The 18,102-nt window shown below is 42.8% G+C and overlaps 1 protein-coding gene across 8 annotated transcripts in view; it reads right to left on the bottom strand.

Annotated features, from left to right (window-relative positions):
* PARP4 (poly(ADP-ribose) polymerase family member 4) overlaps positions 1 to 18,102 on the bottom strand; it is a 2,159,601-nt gene that overhangs the window by 1,659,073 nt on the left and 482,426 nt on the right. For all 8 annotated transcript variants that reach the window (XM_085621544.1, XM_085621545.1, XM_085621546.1 and 5 more), the window contains exons 14-15: positions 10,081 to 10,264; positions 1,116 to 1,278 (exon numbers count right to left, since the gene is read on the bottom strand). In XM_085621544.1, coding sequence (XP_085477670.1) covers positions 1,116 to 1,278; positions 10,081 to 10,264 — 347 coding nt within the window. The remainder of the gene's footprint in view (positions 1 to 1,115; positions 1,279 to 10,080; positions 10,265 to 18,102) is intronic.

Here is an 18,102-nt window from a genome sequence, read left to right as displayed (position 1 = left end):
TGGACCAGAACAGGCAGTTATCTGAAGTTTCAGCCGCCTGCGATAGGTTATCCCACGCTTCTTGTTGTAAATCCTTCTTCCTCCTACACAATGCCAATTTATATTCAGATCTTAAATAGGCAACCAAGGTTTTATCCCTAGGCCTAACTCCTAGGGCCTGTTTCAATTGGGTTAAAATAGAGGTACATGTATGATCGAACCAACCCTTTCCCTGATGGGGCTTGGCAATCCTACTAGTGGTGAAGACGCCCTCAATAGTTTTATTAATTATAATAAAGTTATTCATGATAACAGTAGATGTACTATCCATATCCAGGATGCCTTCAATTTCAACCAAGGATTTGGATACGATCATGCCCATGACAACTGCCGATTTTTCCCCTTCCATCTTAACCGTGTTCCATTTCGTCTATACGACTCAATGTTACACCGGCTTTTGATCACCTGTTGGCTGCTACACTTCCATATCTCAGTTATCATTACGATGCGATTATGATCACTAAGTGTAGGATCCTGTATTACTGATGACTGAAAATTGGGCACAATAGATGATGACACCATAACATGATCAATGAGGGAATTAAAATTCCTTCCCGTATAAGTGGGGATAGGTTGGCCATCTGCATCCTTACCAGGTTGCAGTAACTCTAAGTCATAAGTTGCCATGAGATTGTTAATTGCGTCACCATATGCATTATGGGGAAAATGTGAAATATAATTATCGCTATTATCTAGCACACCACAAGCCCTAGAAAGTGACAAAGGACAAATGGTGAGATTAAAATCACCTAGCCAGATGAAGTTAAGTACATTTCACAAGTCATTTTGAAGCAAACCTTACCACACATCTTTTAATTCAGATGTAATTCACATTTGTCCCCTACAACATAATAGGTAAATCGCGTAAAGACTTGAAGAGAAAAATATATATTTAGCTATATAATGGGTTAATGGTATAGTTAAATGAAATGTTGGGAACCAATTTTTCTGTGAAAGGAAGGTCTCAATGACTTAATAAAAAAGTTAGACAAAATGGAAACTTTTCACACAACAAATAAGTAAGTCTCTATAGCAAAATACAGTATGACTATGCTATACAAAGAAATATCACTGACCGTTTGTTTGTGAAGGTAAGTCTGAATGATCTTCCAAATTTTCATCTTGTTCAGCAACATTAACAGTAGGACAAAACTCTTTAATGTTGTCTTCAGTCGTGCAAAACTGAACTACATATTTCATCCTAATTTGACTAGTGTTGTAAACTACATATTCATCATCCTAATGAAAAAAATAACAAAGGAAAGTACATTACTAAACTGGCAAAACACATATATGCACAGAGACAAATATACAAATATAATGAAAGGTTACACATATGAACACAAGCCCAAAACGTGTCTTAACAAAATATTGTAATCTGGTATGAGCAGTCATATAGAGGGGCTGTAGTGTTGGGATTAATTGTGTTTTTGGTTAATGTATTTTACTGTGGTGTAATGTTTATTACCAATGGTGACTAAGGATGTATTTTATATTATACGTTCATTCTTATAAGCACCCTCCATCCAAGTGTATCAGCTAACTGTACACAATCAGGGCAAGACAAAGCTTCTGCTTACAGAATACACAGCCACAGTACCTAACATACAAACCAGAACCGTCAGCATTCCACAGAACTGTAGGTTCAACTCATCGGTGAGGGGAGGAAGCGATGAGAGGAGAGAGCAGTATGGAAGAGTGTATGGATGAGGGTCTGCAGGTGTAAAAATGTAGAGGGAGTTTAAGAACAAGAAAGGTGTTTGAGAACAAGAGAGTTAAGCTACATGGAGCTTCCAGATACCAAGGTCAAGAGAGGTTGGCTTCAGGCAGGAGAGATCTGACAACAAAAAATAGATGGAAAACTATAGTATGATGAGAAAAGGACTATATAGTAAGGACCTGCATATCAGCTTGGCAGGAGCAAAGAGGTTATAGATGGGACATTTCTGAGAGTGAGCAGGAGTGGCCAGTTAATTATATAATATATATTTAGTGGGTAAGGATCAAGAAGCATTTAAAATCAAATTTGAACAGGAAAGTTTTCAGTGTTTTCCAGAAAGTCACTAAAGGTTTGAGCAATGTAATTCCTACTGGCAATGAGTACTAAATTACTATGGCAGATCCAGCAGAGGCTAGAGAGGCAACTCTTTGATTATTAAAATAGATACCACAGCAATAATCTTCCCAGAGGGGGGACTAAGAACTAACTTAATGCCCTTCTCAACAGACCGGGTTGTCCAAGCAGTAATGCTTCACGAATGTGTGCAGCAACACCCCGTAGCTGCATATGTGATGGACAGGTAACCCACGTGCAAACGCAGTGGTTGCAGCCTTGCCATTGGTAGAGTGAGTTCTTAAGCCTTCCGAAGGCTACTTCTTTGCCAAAGTGTAGCAGATTTTAATGCAGAGTGTATAATCCATTTAGAGATGCTCCTCTTTCGTACTGTCTTGCTTTCTTTGCTCCAGCGAATTCAATGAAAAGCTAATCGTCCAGCCGGTGATCTTTGGTTCTCTCTAAATAAAAGCTAAGTGCTCTCTTTGGAGCCAAACGATTAAGCCTGGCAAGTCTGGCAGACGTGAACTGGGGTTACCATATTAGGTAGAAAGGAGTCACGTGTCTGCAGAACTAATTTGTCCTGAAAGAATGTAGTGTACACTGGCTGAACCGAGAGGACCTGCTGCTTGTTTACTGGGCCGATGTAATGGCCAACAAGAAGACCATCTTAAGAGTCATAAGTCTAAGAGGACAGTTGTGCAGCATTCAAAGGGAGAGCTCATCAGAAAGTCAGAAAGAAATGTAAGTCTCAATAGGGCATAAGGAAAGGAACTGGTGGAAATGTGTTGAAAACCTTTTAACAAAATAGTCACAACAAGATTACTTAAAGAGAGGAGCTGATCCGGCAAATGCAAAAATGCTGAAATGACTGACAAATTGCCCTTAGCAGTGCCCAGGGCAAGGCCTTGCCCGGCTATCATTAACACAAACAGAGGCACTTCAGACAAATTGGCATGAAGTGCGTCAACTTGTTTGTCGGAACACCAAGTCACAAACTTGTCCCGAAGGCAGGTGTATACAGATTTCGTCAAAGAATGCCTGGCTGCTAGAATAACATCAAAAGCTCGGGAGGAGAGTCAAAAACGCTCAACTGCCACTGCTCAAATTCCACGCATGAAGTTGGTGCATGTGCAGGTTGGGATGCAGGACCCGTTCCTACTGCTGTAACAGAAGACCCTCCTCTATGGGAAGCCAGATAGGAGGACAGGTGCACATGTCCAGGAGTTCTGGATACCATACTCTTGGTGGCCAAACTGGAGCCAGTAGGATGACTTCAGCCCAGTCTGTCCTGATCTTTTCGAAGACCTGGACAGGTGTGGTATCGGCGTAAAGGCGTACATAAGTCCTGAATTCTACTCCAAGCGGAATGCGTTTCCGATAGAGAGCCACTTTGGAAACTTAAACATGCTAAAGTGCTGATAAAACACAGTCTCAGAGGAGGCAAATAAATCAAACCTCGGTTCTCCCCATCCTCTGAAGAGACCTTGTGCCTCCTCTGTGCAGATGCCATTCATGGTTCATGACACTGGTGGCTGAGTATGTCTGCCCTGTCATTTAGTGATCCCGCCAGGTGTTGTATTACCAGTCTTTAACCCCACCCCGCCCTGCTTTTTGCAGTACCACATGGCGATGATGTCTTCTGTGAACACCTATACCAGCCTCCCTTCCACGGATGGCAGGAAGTCTTTCAACACCAAATGGATCTTCCAGAAACTCCAAAAGGTTGAAGTGGAGCTGGGTTTCAACCTGAGATCTGAGTCCTCTGATCTCCACCTCTGCCAGATGTTCACCCAATTCCAGAAGCGAGGGATTGGTTACCACTTTCAGCTACACAGAAGGAAGGGTGAGTGCTCTGCCATTGACCAGATTACTGTCCAGTAACATCACTGCAGGTCTTTCACAGTCTTTTCCAAAATCTAAACGCAATAGCAGCAAAGCCCTGGTGCTGTACCTATAGGGCCTGCAGGTCCCACTGCAGAGTCTGCAGAAGGAAATTAGCCCCAGCAACTTAAGTCACTCTCACTGAGATGCAAGACCGAGGCTGAAACATTGGGATCACAGCGCAAATGTCCTGTACTCTCTGTGCGGAGGGTAGGTGTGAAATGCCACTGTGTCCAGAATAGCTCAGATGTAAGAGAGTGTTTGGGAAGGAGTCAGGTATGACTTTGAGGTTCTGATAGTGTACCCCAACAAATGTAGAAGGTCTGCCTAAGTCTGGAGGTGGGTGAGGACTGCCTAAGGCAAGCCCGAAATCAGCAGTCAGCCATCGAGGTAGGGGAGGACTGGAACCCCTGACCTCTGAAGATGAGTATAACCACTGCCAGCACTTTTGAGAACACCGTGGTGTACTGGTGAGGTCGCAGTGAAGCACAGCAACGCCTGTGGGCCCGCATGGTTAGAATGTGAAAGTAAGTGTCTTGCAGGTCCAGACACAGCCTAGGCATGAGTGAGCATCTTGAACCTGTCCATTCACAGGAAGGCAGTGAGAAGGTGATGTACTAGAAGACGGGGGAGGCCTCCGTCCTTTTCAGTACCAGAAAGTAGCGGAAGTAGCAACCACGACCTAATTCTGCACCTTTTATATGGCTCCTTTGGCCAGAACAGTCCTCAATACCTGACGCAACAAGGGTAGATGGTCTTCCGACAGCCGGTGCCCTGATTGTGGAATGAGTGGCGGGGTTTCGAGGAATGGAAGGTTCAATCAATTAATAGGGGGATTGTGAAGCGCGCTACTGACCTGTGAGGGTCTCAAGGCGCTGGGGGGGGAGGGGAGCAGCTCATGGTTGGCCGAGAAAGCCAGGTTTTGAGGCTCTTCCTTAAGGTGTGCAGGGTGGGGGAGCATTTGATGTTGACTGGGAGTTCGTTCCAGGCTTTGGTTGCGATGTGGGAGAAGGCTCTTTCCCCGGCTCTGGTTTTGCGGATGCGTGGGGTCGTTGCTAAGGCGAGGTTGGCAGAGCGGAGGCTTCTTTTGGGTGCGTGGAAAGAGATTCTTTCATTGAGGTATTTGGGTCCGATGTTGTGGAGGGATTTGTAGGCGTGGGTGAGTAGCTTGAAGGTTATTCTTTTTCTGATGGGGAGGTAGTGGAGGTCTCGCAGGTGTTGGGTTATGTGCTCATGTCGTGGGGTGCCGAGGACGAGTCTAGCAGCGGTGTTTTGGAAGGTCTGGAGTTTCTGTAGTAGGGATTTGTTGATTTCTGCATAGAGGGCATTTCCGAAGTCCAGTCTGCTTGTGATGAGGGCGTGGGTGACGGTCTTTCTGGCTTCGGGTGGGATCCACTTGAAGTTCTTGCGGAGGATGTGGAGGGAGTTGAAACAGGTGGAGAAGACGGCATTCACCTGACGGGTCATGGTGGGTCAAGGCTGTAACCCCTGCAGCACAATCTGCAACACTCACGCGTCTGAGGAGAGTTTCTGCCATGCGGGTAAAAAGTGTCAGATCCAGCCCCCTACCAGATAGCGGTGCGCCACAAAGGGCATACTGAAGAGGTTTGGCTCAGATGGTGAACTTAGCGGTGTCCGAGCCTTCCACCATAGCCTGCATTAGGATCCCCCAGCCTCTTCTGAACCACAGGCAGTACTTGGGCAACTGAGTCCCACAGAGAGTGGGAGTATCTGCCTAGAAGGCAAGCCATATTGACCTACTGCAAGGCCAAGCTCATGGAAGAGAAGATTTTGTTCGCAAAGGTTTTCAACCATTCGTTATCCTGAGGGACAGTAGAGATGGCAGTTGGGTTCATCCTGACCGTTGAAGCCTGCACCACCAAACTCTTGCGGTCGGGATGTTGCGTGAGGAGTGTGGAGTCCCCTGTGGTAGCACAGTGTTGACGAGCAACCTGATGATTCACAGGGACCCCAAAACTTGGCTTAGACCAAGTCCGCCACGAGGACATCCTTGAGGGCATCATTAAATCATTAAATCGAAGCAGAGCCCCGTGCCGGAGTGGCCAGGCTGGAACACCTCAGTTAGGACATTCGTCTTAACCTATACAACTGAGAGCTGGAGATCAAGGACCTTCACCACCCTTCTCATAGCCATGGAGAAGGATGAGCTTTTCTCTGTGGTGGGGCAGGTGGGGAGACTAACCCAGCGTCTGACGAAGTGTCAGCCCACTAGCATCCCCTAAAGTCCCATACCAGCTTTCTTCTGGAAAGGACTGGGCTATGTCATCAGAATGATCAAAGGTCCCCTACTCAGACTCTTCCTCAAGCGAATCAAACAACAGGGGATCTGTGTCTGGCTCAAAGGTGTGTCTCGAGTCTATCGGCGACAGACTCAACCTCAGCAGTGGTTGACACAATGCTGCCTCAGAATCAGAGAGGATGATACGTTCCCCCTTCTTCCGCAGCGTAAAGGAAACAAGCCCCGGCAGTGGAGCCGTGATAGGACTTGGGACCAGACTGGATCCAGATCTGGGAAGAGATCCAGATGGCCTCACCGGCGTCGGGGAAGGGCCCACTGACGGTAGTCCAGGTGTAACACCTTTCTGCTCCATGGGGCCAGAAGGCGCGCCAAAGGGAGATGGTTGGCCAAAGATGCGGGCCACAGCTGCATAAAATTCCTGAAGCTGAGCAGGAGTAGCTTGGGATCTGAGAAACTGTGGGAGATGAAGATAGGGCGTTGACACTGGCTCTGTAGTTGAAGTGCTGGGACGGGGCCTAGAAGAACAGGGTTAGCCCCACGCTTCCTCTGGTGACTTGGAAGGGCACTTTTTCTTTTTGGACTTACACAACAATGACTTCAATTCTGTAGGCGAATGGGCGCAGGAGCGGCTCCAGAAGCAGGCCCGAGATCATCCACGGGCCCAAGACCGTGCTCAAGAGCGGAGTCTTACATTGCCTCACCACTATGAGCTTCAACGGCCTCTCCTAAATCACCTTTGGGTGCATCGACTGGCAGTCTGAACAGGATATGGCATCATGGCCTTTCCCCAAACACCAAAGGCAGACCAAGTGGGGATCAATCACAGACATCTGCCTGTGGCACTCCCGCCGCAAGGCTTGTAACCCATAGGTTTCAGAGGGGACATATCCCTGGCACACCAGAATTTTTTTTTTTTTAAACATGGCTCAGCAAAATTCAAGAAAAAGTTGCTCAAAAAGTGGCACGGAAAGAAAGGAACTAACGTCAGCAAGCTGGAGTGGCTCCTTTATAGGCACCACGCACATTACCTCTGACACAGACGGCGTCAACGCAGGGCTGTCAGCACCACCTACTGGCACACAGAGGTACTGCTTAACATTTTCTGGTTTGAGTCTGGCACCTGGGGGGCAGTATTCTAAGGTAAGGAATCTTCGGTAAGAAGCCTCTTCCAGAAATTCAGGTTCTAAATCTGTCCTTTAACTACTTGGGTGCCCTGAACAGTGCTATTATGTCACCATTTTAGGGAGGTAGGTTAGCACCTTAATCTCGACAATACACAGCACCTCACACTTTACCTAACTTTTTTCAAAACATTATTCTTGAGGATACTGCGCTTTCCTTTTAATGAGGGCCTTTCACTATATCTTAAAATTTGGGCCTTAGTTAGAGAGATGGATGGATGCAGGACATCTGCCAAAAAAGTGGCACAGGATTTTAAAAGTCTCAACTAATTGTGGAAAAAGGGAGGGTAATTTCTTATTTCTGACAAAGTAACAAAATTATGTTACCTGTAATAGTATTCAACTTGGAATTGCTCTCCAAATTGCTTGGCTGAGACCAATCTAGTTACCAGAAAGCTGCTAACAGAAAGCTGCTGCCTTTATGGCAACAAATTATTCCGGAATCCCAAACCTCTTCTCTGCCTCTAACAGCCATCTCACCATCACATTCAGCATTATTCTACACCTCAAATCTCAATACCAGAAAACTAATTCCCAATGTCACTGCAACAAAGTCCACACTGTAGGTATGTAGTAATTTATTGATCAGAGTGGAAAACAAGACTCAGCAAAATTAAAAACATCCCTCAAGGACCCGACCATTTCTCCCCAACCATTTTTACACCATGCGTCCACACTGACATACATTTTCATACATACATCCTTCTCCTCCATCAGGATTTCATGCTGGGAAGACACAAGTGCATGTCTGTGTGGATTGGGACTAGAAGATCACAAAAGACCAGGAGGGATTGGAAACTTTGAATTGCTGGCTCTTGGCAGGTGTCTCATACGTTGAGGGTTAAGAACAGATATTTCTAGGTCCAGGCGAGAATAAGGACCACAGTACCTCCTGGTCACTATAAAAGGGCTAAGAAATAGCAAGAGGGTGCCTGGCAAATTTCCCCTGGTTTTATTGCTCCCACTTCCTTCGTCACTGTATTGTGTTTCCTTCACTATTGTTGTGTTCTACCTTTCCCCGGTTCGTCTTTCCCTTTACCCTGGTTGTCTTACCTTCTCTACTGCTAGATTTCTATGCTTCATGATCTTTGGTTGTCCTGTGTCCCAACGCTGATGCCTGCTTTGCCTGACAGTCCTCCAAGTACTTACAGGTCCCTGGGTGTTTCCTGGTTTATTGGCGCCTCATTTTCAATATCTTCTCTAAAGTACCTAGGGAGTTCCATTGCCCTCCCTGTCTATATACCCTTTCATGTGTGTGTCTTCAGCACATATATTAATATTACATTTTCCCATTTGTGCTACCAGGACCTTAAAGCTGACTCTGAAATTGTGTACTACAATGCCATCCATTTTAGGTGTGCAGAGGACTCTCTTGTGACAGGCTTCTCACTGGTGTGGTGAAGTTCTCCCTTGCCTTCCCTTAAAATCGTAACCCCTCTTTCCCTGTTGCAGGCTGATCCAGAATGTCAGGTTATCTTTCCAACTCTCTGGAAGCCCTAAAGGGAAGATTGGTGGATTATTGTTTGAATCCTAATCCTAGCTCTTCTTCACGGGAATGGGTGCATTTCTGACACCTTCCAAATGTAATGTGTAGGGCATGAGCTGAATGAACAGCCTCAAAATGTACAACAGGATAAAGCATAAGATCTGCAGCAATAAGCCTCTACCATGAGGTGATGGGTGAAGTTTCCAGAACCACTTAGACCTATCAAGACAAAGACTCGGAACACCTTTTGAAAAAAAAATAAAACAGTTACTTAACATCCTTGTGTAAGATGGATGAGCCAGGATACTATAGAAAATGTACAGTAGCTTAATAAGCTTGTCAGGCATTTCTTTCTAGCAGTCTATTACTTTGCAGGCATACTTGTGTTTGGATAATTCTGTGTCTGCAAGATCTTCAAATGCCAATGCTGATTCCCAACAAGAAATCTGCTCCACTATTCAGATCTAAAAGAGACTAGCCGCAAACTGTTGCAAGACTAGTCAACATCATCCCGTTAACACTGAAGGGTAAGACCACAGCATGCTGCATAATGAAATGGTATTCACAGGAGTCAACCTCTGAGTTCATTTGATTGATTGCATCAGGATAGATTGTGTATCCAAAAAGGGGCTCCAAAGTATGCTACACTAAAACTCCATACATTATTGTCACATGTGAAAAATAAACTCTGCAAAATAAATATTAGCAACACACTAATATGTTATCTTTGAGCACTGCACAGGCTGGGGATACCACTCGGAAGAAGGGATCACAACTGGTGGTCAAAGGATAGAAGGAGTAGTAAGGTAGATTCATGTTGTGACTGGAAGCACTGGGCAGAGAAAAAGGCAACTGGGGATTGGTGGGGGAGAAAAGAGAGAGGAAAAAGAAGTGAAAGAAAAGTGAGAATGAGGAATTTCCCCAAAACAGGATTTAGTAAAAATAGAGAGTAGCAAGCTAACTGTGTGGAAGGAATGTCAAAGGTTTCTTTCACTACGGACAGAGCTTTAAACAGTTTAATTTAGAAAAGAATGTTAAATACATTTAAAATACAATTTTGAACTGTTTAATTTGGCATACAATTCTTGTGGGCAAAACATTTTAAACAAACATACATAGTCAAGAGTATATATGATGAAAAAATCCAGTTGATACTGTTTGATACCGAGAACAATACCTCAAAATCTGTGTCTAAACCTGGTGCTTTACGAACTCCATGTACACTGTGATATCCAGGAGGTGGATTTGTTAAAGAAAAATCTTTCTTCTTCAGGTCAAGGCAATTTCCAAGCACCACCTCACAAATGACCAGCAGTCGCGAACCATCCGTCTGAGTGGGAGCAGAGTATTTCATGCTTGTACTGTGTAAATAAACATACCAAATGACATATGTAGGGACTGTTTTGGTTTCGAAAAATTAGTTAGAATACCACCACACCCATTAAACATTCATTAGATGGATATGGCATACTCTATTCATCTTAACTAAATAAGAAGATACAAAAACCTGTCAACAGAACAAACTACTGTTAAAGAGGGAGAGCAATTGTGACACTAAGAAGAGCAATGAATTAATAGAACAATTTTGGGTTCACCAAGGCCGTCCAGTCAAAAATAATATTATAGCTGGCCTGATACCAGGCACCAACAAGTAAGAGTTAGGCTGTGAAAAACTGCGTACTTGCCTCTATCACCAGAAAAATTACACAACATTTCGAAGAAATAAATGAAAATGATGCTAAATGGACTGTGGGATAACTGGAGTGAAGTTTGAACGCTAGGGCATACCTCATGTTCAAAAAGCACTTAAGCTGCTTGCAAAGGAAGTGCTTTGAGGAGAAAATGTCTCGCACATCACAATTGAATGGGAAACCCTCCAGATGTTTTCTGCTTAAACCAGTCTCCCGCAGCAAACCAGTATGCCACATTTCATGCTGACTTAATTTCTGACACTTTGCATAATATGCCTAATTTGTAATTTTTTTTATGTGAAATTGTACGAAGTAATCAAATTACGTGAGCTTAACACAAAGTTTCACACAGGCCCACTTAAGAGCCCAATGAAAGGGACTAGAGACCACAGCAAGTAAGGACCACCTAACAATTCCTTGATTCACTTGCTTGACTCTTCTTCCACCATACAGTAGCCTGGTGATGGAGCAGACTAATCTACTGTACTTCGATTACAAATGGCTGGATACCAGTCCATTTAGGACCCCATGATTAGTACATGAAAATTGGAATACGCAACTCCAGGAACAATTACCCCAAGGAACGAGCTGGCCCAAACCAAAGAGAGATCAAACATAAGAGGCAGACCCGTGCCATCTAACAAAATCAACCACCGATGTCAACAATGGCCCAAAAAATGACAACGTATTCAAAGATCCAATGAAAGTAGATAATCTTTCAAAAACCCAATTAAATAGTAAAAGAGTACCACACCAACAAAGAATGAAAGTTCATAACCCAGGGCTCAGAGTTCCAAGTTGAAATTATCCATGAGGAAAGACCAACAGAAACAAGCATTGGTAAATCCGTTGAGTCTGAATTTGAACTGAAAACACCTGAAGCTTCACTCCAAGCGGCCACTCATTCATTCCTCATCCATTCACTTAGTACCTGATTCATGCAACTTATGCTAGTCACCTATTCATCCACCCAGTAACTCTTTATTGCACTCACTACTCCCCCATCCACCATACCACAGTTAAACTCATCAGTCAATGAAAAGGCACTTTCAGTTATAAATCAGACCAACTAGCTTTAATGTCAGTGTGTGAGGGATGCGAGATTACTTCTGGTAGTATGTCACTGCTAGTATGTTATTGGTGTGAAACTGATACACATCGAAAGGAGCAAGAGTGCTGCCAGCATTTTTTCTGAGTAGTAATTGTGATATAACCTTATAGCCCGCTGCCGAGCGCTATACCAGTTGTTGCAGACCCGAACACCTGAATTATAGGCCAGAGTCGTAGGTAAGGTCCTATAATGAAGGTGAGGGCATTTAAAAACCTGTATAGCCCGGGGCACACGTGCTAAAGGATACTGGAACATTCCACCCACTGAGGGTAGAATGTACTAAACTAAAAAAGGTAGAAACAGAAAACACAAACATTGGAATATTGAAGCCGAAGGTTTATACCAGCCATTTAAAGCCCAGAGGCACTTCATTTTCTTCAATGGAGCTCTCAACATTCCAGTGTTCTAATATAGCCTTATAGCCCGCCATAGCAGGCTATACTGGCTATTAAAGGCCCGCTCCAGCGTTAAATGCCCGAGCCGAAGGCGAAGGACTTTAACAAGGGAGCAGGACTTTAATAGCCAGTTTAGCCCAGCTACAAAGGGCGATAAGGTTATTAAAACATTCTGCAACTAGAGGGCAGAATGTTCTAACAAATAAAACAAAGGCATCTCGGAGCCCGAGGGGGTTTAAATCCCCTCGAGCTCCGAGAGGCCTTTGTTCACAGCAATCGCTGTGAACAAAAGCAACATTGGAATGTAGCGCTGCGGGCCTTTACCGGCCCGTAGGAGCACGGAGCACTCCATTGTATTCAATGAAGTTCTCCACATTCCAATGTTCTAATATAGCCTTATATCCCGCTGCCAAGGGCTATACTGGTTGTTAAAAGGCCCTGGACCAAAGTTATAGGTCTGAGCCGCAGGCAAGAGCCTATAATGAGGAAGATGGCCTTTAACAACAGGTACAGCCTGAGGCACAAGGGCTGTAAGGCTATTAGAAAATTCTACCCACAACAGGTAGAATGTTCTAAATTAAAAAGGGAGAAACATGAAGCCGTTCATTGGAATGTTGAGAGGTCTGGGCTCATGCCAGTCATTTTAAGCCCAGAGCTACTCCATTGTCTTCAATAGAGCTCTCAACATTTCAATTTTCTAATATTGTTTAGTTGCACGATTAAAAACATCATAAAAAGAAAAAGATTGAGAAACAGTGCTCAAACCATCCACTATGGCCACTGTTACACTCAAAAAATAAAACAAATTAAAAAAATTGTTACAGGGGGAAGTAGGCTGTTTCTTTAAAACACTAAAATACCCATATTACAATCAAAATTACTCTTGCAAACTGGCAATGTATCTTGGAATAAATACAAAGTAACACGAGGCATCTATGTGGTTTACACACACCTGCTGGCAATATATACTAAGGCATTAAAGCAGGGTATACTTCTACCATTCTTCAGCGAGGTGATAATAATAACTCTACCTGAGCCCGGCAGGCATACCCTAAAATGTCAGTCACACAAACCTCTGTCCCCATTAAATTCTGACAGCAAAATATTGGCTCGGTACGTGGCTAATCGACTCGCTATTTTGAAGTAGGTTATCATTCTCCGAAACCAGATGGGGTTTGTCCCAAAGTGATGAACCCTCACAATATCCACACATCATTTGCAATACTTAATCAGATTAGATCACACTTACTAGAAGTGTTGTACTTTTTAGATGATGAAAAAAATGTTTGATTGCCTTTGGTGGGTATTCGTGATGCCGGTACTTAGCTGACTGAATTGGGGCACTGCATGATGAGAATGGTAAATGTACCATTTACTTCTCACCTAGCTATAATGAGAGCCAACAGCTGTCCGTCTTGATCATTCCAAATTATTAGCAGAGGCACCAGACGGGGTATCCTTCATCATCCCTGCTATTCGCAATAGATAAGGAACCACTTGCATGTCACCAAAGAGAATTCCACTACTACTGAGGACTGCCTTTTACCAACAGGTGAGTGATCATCTCCAACTATGCGAAGAAATACTGCTGTTTGTTAAGCACCCTGCAACCAACCTACCACCAGTGATCCATGAGACAGTAATATATCGTGCTCCATCCTGTAATAAGATAAACTGGAAAAAGGTTTACAATCTTCCCCAGGACCTTATGCAAAGAGTCTGTCGACTTCTGAGCCACCCTTCCAGGTGGAGCACAAACTCTTTCTGACATCTGGGATTAACGTACACAGATCTAAAGAACTAGTTATCAAGGACAACTATGGACCGGTGATCGAAAAACTCTCTGTTCATGTTGATAGTCTGATTGGCCATCTTCGTTCAATAGCTGCCCGGATCGCCCTAATTAAAATGATTATGCTGCCCAAATTACTAAATATCCGTATTCTGCTGCTGCACACATTTTTTTTATCTGTCCAAGTACTACAAACCCAGCTGCTATGGACTGAAAAACAGAGACTCCTGAAATGGGACATGGTGACATTGCTCTTGGATAATGGAGGCTTTGCAGTCCCAGACTTTGAGCAATACTTTCTTGTGACCTATGCTCATTCTGTAATGTATTGGTATTACTGAACAATCCCATGCTGCAGCTGACATCAGAGCAAGGGGTTATAAATGTCCTGGAGAGACAAGGCCTGACACTGTTAGGGCTTCTATGTTGGGAAGGGGCCATTATTTCATTAGAAACATTTAAGGAGCTGGGAATACCCCCACCTCTTTGACATATTCATATATTTTAGCCTAGGACAGACAAGTAGAGCTTGATAGCCTGCCTTCCAAGGAGAACTCATAGAACTCATACACCCTGGCCAGAATTATGAAGTTGGAGGTGACTAAGGGCTGGGTGACCAAACTGTGTCACTGATTTACCAACCAAAAAAAGTAAGGGAGATGCCCTGATTCTGCGAAAAGGGACGGGGTAACAATATAGAAAGTCACAAATTGTCCCTTTTCAAGGAACTGTACTATAGGCAAATTTCTCAGTATTTAAAAGCTTGCCACAGTATACAACAACTTTTCAATAAAGTGTCACAAAATCTTAATTATCTGCTGTGAATTATTCTATCAAGAAACAGTAAGGAAATTCCGATATATAAAGGAATATTTGTATAAAAAAAAATAAAAAAATTTGTAAATAGATTAAAAATATCTTCTCTTTTTTTTTTTTTTAAATTTTTTATTAAAGAGTATCATGACACAGATATCCTTCATCACAAATGAGAACATCACCACAGAAAAAAAAGGGAAAATACAGGCATCTAACCACAACTTTCATTATCTACATAATCTGTATCATAACTCTTATTTTAACGATTTTACCCCTGAGACCCCTCCCTAAACCCCACCCAACCCACCCTTGAGGGCTGAGGACTGGAGATATACATAGAAGAAATCAATTGAACCGTAAACCAATTATCTCAATAAATTCATAGCTACAAAACACACAATATATACAATATACACAATATATATACATTACTATCATACTTCATTAATTTCAAGAATCATTAATTTGCACGATCCAGCCAATTAATCAAAGGTGCCCAGATCAATTCCCCATTTCTGCGGGCCCTTGGGCCTCTCTTTCTGAAAACCAAAAGCTCCCACTTCCCAACATTTATAAATTTACTAAACCACTCATATTCTGAAGGAGGGGATGGATCTAGCCAAGCAGTTGCTAAACATAATCTAAGTATAGCCATAGAAACAAAAAATAACTTTTGCTCGGGGAGCGTCATATCCACATCGATTACCCCTAATAGAACTGCCTGAGATGAAAGTTGGAGCGTACGGTGAAACAATATCTCTAACCATCGTTTAACTTTGTTTAACAAAGGAGTTAAATTAGGACAAGAAGAGAACATATGAATAATATCAACCGCCAGCTCACCGCATCTTGGACAGTTAATTCCCGTAGTCCCGCCCCATTGATGTATGCGCTGTGGGGTTATGTACAAATTATGCCAGGTTTTAGAGCATTGGACCTGGAGATTTGCAGATAAGGTAGAAATATGGCTAAGCCGTAATGACTTTTCACAGACCTCCTGACCAGCATGCAATCCTATATACCATCGGCCAAAGTGTTTATCTAAGTCATCTTTCCTTCTTTCATTGATCAATTTATAAATTGAGGATATAGTGGAATGTCCACCTTTGATAGCCTCAAGTAACGAAAAAGAAATCCAACTAACCGTCTTCCGGGAAAGAAAATCCCGGATCTGTAGAAACTTAAAAAAATGTTGGTTATTTAAATTGAATTTCTGTTTTAGATATTCAAAAGTCCTGACCCCATCATCCGATACTAAGTCCCCTAGCTTGTTAACACCATGGGCCCTCCATTCTCTAAAATATCCATCAGCAAAGATTTGAGGCAAAAGAATATTTCCATTGACTGGAGTATATATATGTATTCTACCTATATTAAATAGTTTCCGGATAGAGGTCCAGACTTTGAAAGCAGCTAATAGACCTTTAAACCTCACACGTTTAAAGTATGCAAAATCTATGTGCTTAAATAAAACCCCTGACACTTCTTCTCCATAAACAAGTTTGTAAATTGAATTCTCCCGGTCCTCAAAATCAGGACAGTCTAGCAACACAGAGATATGTCTCAAGGTGATTGCCCAATAATAGATCTGAAAATTAGGCACAGACCAGCCACCCCTTTCTCTTGATAGCGTCATAAATTTAAAAGCTCGTCTGGGTCTTCTCCCTGCCCAAAGAAACCATGAGACAATACGTTCTATTTATTTTAAACCAAGAATCGAACAAAACTGGGATAGCTCTGAGGAGATACAATATCTTTGGTAGAAAAAGCATCTTTACAACATTGCATCTCCCCATGAGTGTTAGGTGAAGATTATTCATCCTACGAGCATCTTTTTCAATCTTACACAACATAGGATTAAGATTAATCTCCACGATTACTTCTGGATTTGAATTTATTAGAATTCCAAGATATTTTGCAGTCTCAGTAACCCTAGAGTCCACCAATACGATCTTATCATTGCAAATAATTTGGGTTTTAGATTCATTAAGATGATAGCCAGACAATTTGCCAAACTGAAATGTCAATTTTTGAATTTCCAACAAAGCCAGTTCAGGCAAATCTGTTAAAATAGCAAGATCATCTGCATAGCCCAATATTTTAGTTTCACCACCCTTAGATCTCACTGGACTGATCAAATTATTCAAAGAAATTTTTTAATTAAAGGATCTATATAAATGGCAAATAATAAAGGAGAGCAGGGACAACCCTGTCGAGTACCTCTTGAAATATTGATAGTTCCCGACTGGGTCCCCATAATAGAGATTTGCGCTGTGGGTTGTCTATACATAATTTGTATTGCAGTAATAAATCCTTCTCCAAAACCATAGTGTCTCAAAACTGCCCATAAAAAGGGCCAGGAGACCCTATCAAACGCCTTCTCCGCGTCCAGCAGAATTAAGGCCATAGGGTCCCCTGCAACCCTAGTGTAATCAAATAATGTAATTGTGCGACGAATATGATCGATTGTTTCCCGTCCTGGGACAAAGCCATGTTGATGAACAGAAACCAACGACTTGATCACACCAGAAAATCTCCTAGCGAGCACCTTTGCATATATTTTAACATCACTGTTAATAAGCGTAATTGGGCGGTATGATCCCATGTCCGTTGGATTTTTATCTTTCTTTAAGAATGTAATAATTCGGGCCTTTTGCCAGGATTCAGGGGAAGATTCCCCGTTCTGCACTATCTTAAATAAAGCCAACATAACAGGAATAAGTTGAAGACGGAATATGTTATAGAATTCTCCTGGCAGATAGTCTGGGCCAACAGCTTTCCCCCCCGGCAGAGAATCTATAGCTTGTAAGAGCTCTTCCATACTTATCTCAGCCTCTAATACATCACGTTCTTCCGGAGGTAGTGTGTTAACACCTACCTCCCGCAAATACTCTTGTATTTCGACCTGATGCATATCATTATTGTTAATATCTTCACTATACAGATGTTGATAAAATTTTTGGAAAGCAAGCAAAATGTCCCCATCCCCGGACACTAGACCAACATCTGGATCGTGAATATTTTTAATACGCGTCACTATTTCTCTCTCTTTGATTCTTGAGGCTAACAGATGCCCTGCTCGCTCACTATTTTCAAACATTTTGGATTTCCAGATTAAAGATTTGCTGGCTGCCTTAGCCTGAGAAAGTTCAGTTATAGCTGATTTCGCTAAAATAATCCAAGTTTGAGCAGAATCACTATCTCCGCCCGTCCGTATCTGAATAACCAGCTTCTGCTCTGCCTCTGCCAGTGCTGTATATAGTCGTTGCAGTTCGGCCTTTTCTTTCCTTTGAGATTCCCAACCAAACCGTGTTGTTTCACCCCTTACCCCTGCCTTTAATGTATCCCAGACATTCTGAATACCTGTACTATCGATATTTTCTTCCAAAAACCT

The sequence above is a fragment of the Triturus cristatus genome, chromosome 8 (genome assembly GCF_964204655.1).
Source record: "Triturus cristatus chromosome 8, aTriCri1.1, whole genome shotgun sequence".
NCBI lineage: Eukaryota > Metazoa > Chordata > Amphibia > Caudata > Salamandridae > Triturus > Triturus cristatus.
The sequence above is the reverse complement of the archived record's forward strand: the minus strand, read 5'-3'. Positions and strand labels throughout refer to the sequence as shown.